This window comes from Oryzias melastigma, linkage group LG1 (assembly GCF_002922805.2).
Source record: "Oryzias melastigma strain HK-1 linkage group LG1, ASM292280v2, whole genome shotgun sequence".
NCBI lineage: Eukaryota > Metazoa > Chordata > Actinopteri > Beloniformes > Adrianichthyidae > Oryzias > Oryzias melastigma.
Window position 1 is genome coordinate 29,740,724 of NC_050512.1, and position 5,864 is coordinate 29,746,587.

Sequence of the window (5,864 nt, forward strand, 5' to 3'; positions counted from 1 at the left end):
TAATTTAAACTTTTTCTGTTTTTTAGGCTAATTTGGTGCTTAGCTAATATTTTACCTTTATGCTACATTTTTTTGCTAAATTACTAATACAATTTTTTTGGCTAACTTGGCATTTGGCTAATATTTCAATTACATGCTAGATTTTTTTTTTGGCTATTTTGGAGTTTAGCCTATATTTTAGCCCTACCCAAGCCGTTTTTTTCTAAATTAGACATCTTAACAGTTTTTCTTTCTTTCTTTATTTGTTTATTTATTTATTTATTTATTTTCTGGGGGGTGTAATATTTCAACTATGTTCAAGCTGTTTTGGCTAATTTAGAAAATTTTTCTTCCGTTTTTTTGTAGAATAATTTGGCATTTCGCTAAGATTTTAGCTAGCTATCAGCTTCAGAATCTTCAGTGGCCAAATTCAGCTTACAGCATTCACACTAGCGTTATTGCAGGTAATGCTATATATCAATTTTTTTTAATATTTCAGTATCATTTTTTTCTATAAAGATTAAAGAAATTAAATGTTTAAAATTTGGCTATGTGTGGCTTTTTGGAAAACCGTAAATGTTTACGTTTAGGCTGTGATTGTTACACTTTTTCTGTTTGTCTACAAACCGACACCGGCCCGACATCAGACAAGACAACAGTTATGTGGCCCTCTCAAGAAAACGTTTGGGAACCCCTGCTCTTCTCCAGGGATCTCAAACTGGCGGCCCGCGGGCCATTTGCAGCCACAAAGTCAATATTTTGTGGCCCCCGCCTTAATATAAAAGTTCAATGTCTACTAAGAAATTTATTCTGCGCGTCCACATTTCTTTGATGATTGCTTTGTATTTGCTTTGTGATGTTTCAGCTTTATGCTTAAAACTTTGCATACATTATCCTCAAACTAACCATTATTTTACCAGGAGTAAAGTTAGAGGAATATGTTTTCTCTTTTAAAATGCCGTCTGTCTGTCTGGTCCTCCTCAGACTCATGGCATCAGCAGAAATAGACGGTGGAAAATCTCAAGACTCCAGTTTTCTCTCCGGCGATGTGAGACGGTCTTTGGGGTCCTGGCTGGAGTCCTCGGAGTCCCAGATGAGATCGGCAGGTTCCGTGGCCTCCTGGGAATCAGAGCTCGCCTCCATCCAGCACTCCTTAAAGTTTGTGATGAAGCTGAAGGAAGAGTTCATCTGTCCCATCTGTAAAGGAGTCGTCCTCAATCCCCAGCAGAATTCCTGCGGACACATCTACTGCTTCCACTGTCTCCAGGGACTTCTGTAAGGCCCGCTTTACCGCACAGCACACCACGCCCGAATCTGAATTCTTCCTTTACAGCAGGGGGGTCAAACTCAATCGCACAAGAGGCCAAAATCCAAAACACATCTTAGGTCGCGGGCCGAACAGGATAAACTTTCATTGAACACACTAAAACTACATTTTTAAAACTTTAAACCATAACTTCTTAACATAACTATGAACTAGATATACAGCATTACCTGTGATAATAGTGTGAATGTCATAAGCTGAATTTGGTCACTGAAGATGCTAGTGCTGATAGCTGAAAACGCTAAAGCTGATAGCCAGCTAAAATATTGGTTTAAAAGCCAAATAATTAGCCTAAAACGCTAAAAACAAACAAACAAACCCTGGGTTAGCCATAACAGTTAGCACGTAGCTGAAAAAGTAGCTAAACTTCAAAATAGCCTAAAAAACAAAAAGCCTAAATTAGCTAAGACAGCTAGCATGTAGCTGAAATATTAACTAAACTCCAAAACAGCCTAAAAAATCTTAGTAAATGGCAAAATAGTCCAAAAAGCTAGCAGAATGCTAATTTTTAAAACTTTAAAACCGTAACTTTTAACATAAATATGAATAATAAAAAGGCAGGAATATTATTCCAGAATAAATCAACTGAAACCTTAAATAACTTTCAATATTTTACTCTACATAAAATATATATTGTCAAAATTATACAAGTTAGAAATGAACACATGATAACATCGGGTCATTAATAACAATAAATTAAAATGATCTGGAGGGCCGGATAGATTTACCCAGAGGGCCGGATCCGGCCCCCGGGCCTTGACTTTGACACGTGACCTACGGCTTTCCCTACCCCAACATTTAGCGCTCCATTATGGAGAAGGAGGATTTTCAAACTTGGACTGTACTAACCCTCACTGATGTCATTAATAGTCACCAGTCTGCTACGTTAGCAAGTAGCTGCCAGTGCTAATAAAATACAAAACGTCAGTTTTATAACTTTATAAAGTCATGCTAAAACAAAAAAATAATTACTTACTTTTTAATGTAACTTCTGTGCATCAGAGAACATCCACATAAAGAAAAGTGTTGCTCCTCTGAGGCACAGCCCTTCAGATCGCCGTACCAGTGAAACGCAGCCTTAAGTCCCTCCCCCTTACTCTTAGAAAAGCAAATTTGGACACTTCTAACGCTCCAAATGCTTCTATAATCGGAGGAGTATGGATAAGCCGCAGGGGTAGTGGAGGAATCTGGATTTTGCCCAAAATAGCTAAGTTCCATGATAAACAGATAAATAATTAGTTTAATTTCAATTTACCTTAAGCCTAAAAGTGTGATGGTAGCACAACGACCCAGAAGCAAAAAGGTCCTAATCCAAAGAAATAAAAACACATAAAATACTAAAATAAACAAATAAAAAACAAAACAAAACAAAACAATGAACCTAAATGTCTCTAATTATTGACAGTAAATTAGGTTTTTTTTTTGTTTTTTGTTTTTTTTAACAAAGTGACTTACCTTTTCTGTCCTTCTAAAGAGAGAACTCTTCACTGTCCAGTCCTGTTTGTCCGGTGGAAAAAGCTGCCATCACCCCGTCAGAGGTCAGTCCAAGCAGCTCTGCCGTCTCAACGTTCAGCTTTTGGCTCCATAGTAGCAACTAACAAACAAAAATTCAAAGAAATTCTGAAACCGTCTTTTTTTTAATGCAGGTATTCCAGGATAACTGCTGTAAACGTGAAATCTCCAGCCTGGAGGTCTACTGCACCAACTCGCCGCTCTGCACGTCTGTCCTCACTTTGAACCAACTGCAGGTGAGAAAACTTTTTTCTATAATCTCTCATTTGTCTTTTATCCACAAGCTTGAATCCTTTCTTCTAATTATGACCAAAGATAAGAGGGGTGTAAAATCTATAAATAAATAAAATAATTCAATAAAAAAGAAAAAAACTCTGAGGATGTCGATGACATTTGAAAGAAGAAACAAAAATAAACATCATAAATGCAAACTATTACAGGAATATATAGTGTATCAATTTTGTTTCTAAATAGAAAGTAAGTAAATCATTATTTATATTGCACTTTTCTTAGAGGGCAATTCACAAAGATAAAATCTGAGATACAACTCAAAACGGCACATCGTAAAAGCAGGTAAAACTTCATAAAACACACTCAAGCATACAAGTAAAACAAAAGTGAACGCAGGTGAAGTCAGCTTAAAGCTCTTCTAAATAAAAGCGTCTTAATTGGAGCTTTAAATCATTTAAACAGTTTCAAATAATGAATAGCTCTATGCGAATTCTGCTTGATAAAGAAGGAAGAGAACAGAAAAACGTTTTTGAGATACAAAATTATGTACATTTTTGTAATAAACGTGAATAAATTGTAAAAACAAATATAGTAAAATGATCCAAAAATAACATTTAGGGGAAATTTGTTTTTAGTGTAAAATGATTTTAAAGTAAATAAAAAAAAATGGTCAGATTATTTTTTCTTGGTTTAAGTCTGTGGCTCTTTTATCACCTTATTGAGCCTCTTTAGTCCTAAAATGCAAATTATTTAAATAAATAATCAATTAGTTATTTCAGTTTTAACATTTTTGTTTTAGTTTTTTTTTTAAATATGTCAAACTACAGAGCAAAATGATGCCATAGAAATTCTGTAGAAATATTCTTTAAATTTGTGTTTTTGTTGTAACATCAGTCAAATAAAAGTTTCCACAATTCTTATATTTTAGTAAATTACTCTAAAGGGGTTAAAGATTTGAACAAATGCAGTTTAAATCAGTTAAGAATGATTTAGAATTGTGTGTTTTGTGCCTCACATCTTAAAAAACGAAAATAAAAAGTTCTGTTTATTTTTAATGTTTTCTGTTTGTTTGTTTGTTTTTTAATAATTGGAATTAACTTCAATGTTGTTTTATATTTGAAAGTAAAAGGATAAAAATGATGGTGGTGTAACAAAATTCTAATGACAAAAAGCAAAATTTCTGACTATCTTGGATCTTATTTTGAAACTACTCTGCTGTAGCTGCAGGATCTTAATTGGTGGTGTATTTTATTTTGAAAATAACTTGTTCAGTTAGAGAAACATTTAGACGTTGTTGTAATTCAATATTGTAATATTTCAAATCGACATTTCATAAATGATTTTTAATGATCTCAAAAACATAAATATTGTGTATTTGTCTAAACAAAAACGTGGGTCTTTCCGGCTTCACTGGATTTTGATCTGTAAGAAACTGGACCAAATGGCTCGTTTTTTTTACATCACACTTATATATTTTTGTTTCATGGTTCAATACAGAAACTATATGTTTAAATTTATTCTGACAGGAAAAAATCTGATGAAATATGTGAAATAGTCATATCTAAAGTGATTTTCTCCGTCCTCAGGAGCATCTGAAGTCATGTCAGTTCGAGCAGCTGCAGTGCAGTAACCCCGGCTGCTCGGAGCTTCTTCAGAGGAGGTTCCTGCAGGAACACCTGAGCAGCACCTGTCCTCACCGCAGGGAGTCCTGCCCCCACTGCCTGCAGCTGTTCCAGCTCAGCGTCATCCAGGTAAAAACCCTCTTTTTCCTGAATACACAGAACTTCCTGTTGCTTTTCATGGCGGCAGACTACAATCAAAGGACGGTTTTATACCTCCGAAAACAGATTAATATTCTAAAACACGGTTGTGTAGTTAAGGAAATAGATTTTGTTTTTTATGTACTCTTAGGATCACGTTCAGAGCTCCTGTCCAGAGGTGAAGGTGATTTGTCCTGACGGCTGCACCTCTCTGGTCCCCAGAAACAAAGTGAGCTCCAAATCGAGACCTGTAACCATGGAAACAGGACTTTCCACATTTTTTTGTGTGTAAAAAAATGTTTGTGTCTTCCAGCTGACGGAGCATCGAGAGTCTTGTCCGGAGGTTCACACCGACTGCTCCTTCAAGACGTTTGGCTGCTCTGTGAAGGTGAGTTTGTGTGACAGAACAAAGAGGACTCACCTGAACAGTTGGGATAAAGGGATCGTTGTCACCCTGCAGGGCAAAAGGAGGAAAGTGAAGCTGCACGAAGACGCTGCTGTTTGTCATCACGTGCTGCTCGTCCTGAAGAGCAACGCTCACCTGGAACAACAGGTCTGACCGACAGCCGGCTTCAGTCCACGATCTGCTGCCTTTACAATAACAGCAGATAGGAAACAACAAAAATAATTTTGCATTTGCAAACGTTTTTTTTTTTGCTTTCAAAAATTAGTTTACAACAAAAACATTAATGTGGCAGAAATATTTTTCAAAGCATTAAAAGTTTGCAAATGGAAAAATAGTTTTTTAAAGAAAAAAAAATTGGAAATGCGAAAATATATTTTGAAAAAGCAAGCAAAAATTTGCAAATGCAACAATGTTTTTTGGAAGCAAAAAATGTTTGTAAATGCAATTAAAATTTGAAAGGAAAAAAAGTTTGCAAACGCAAAAATATTTTGTGAAAGCAAACATTTTTTGCAAACGCTAAAAAATTTTTGGAAGCAAAAAAAAGTTTGCAAATTCAAAAATATTTTTTTACTGCAAAACAAGTTTGCAAATGCAAACATATATTTTGAAAGCAAGCAAAAATTAGCAAATGCAAAAATATTTTTGGAAGCAA

At 35.2% G+C, this 5,864-nt stretch overlaps 1 protein-coding gene across 2 annotated transcripts in view; it reads left to right on the forward strand.

The window, feature by feature from the left end:
* traf5 (Tnf receptor-associated factor 5) overlaps positions 1 to 5,864 on the forward strand; it is a 12,606-nt gene that overhangs the window by 3,057 nt on the left and 3,685 nt on the right. The window contains exons 1-8 of one of the 2 annotated variants that reach the window (XM_024289923.2): positions 513 to 729; positions 964 to 1,254; positions 2,778 to 2,841; positions 2,950 to 3,051; positions 4,633 to 4,797; positions 4,958 to 5,035; positions 5,120 to 5,194; positions 5,267 to 5,359. In XM_024289923.2, the coding sequence (XP_024145691.2) occupies positions 530 to 729; positions 964 to 1,254; positions 2,778 to 2,841; positions 2,950 to 3,051; positions 4,633 to 4,797; positions 4,958 to 5,035; positions 5,120 to 5,194; positions 5,267 to 5,359 (1,068 nt within the window). In that variant the 5' untranslated portion in view covers positions 513 to 529. Of the gene's footprint in view, positions 1 to 512; positions 730 to 963; positions 1,255 to 2,777; positions 2,842 to 2,949; positions 3,052 to 4,632; positions 4,798 to 4,957; positions 5,036 to 5,119; positions 5,195 to 5,266; positions 5,360 to 5,864 lie in introns of those variants that run through there. The other variant, XM_024289924.2, reaches the window with a different exon arrangement.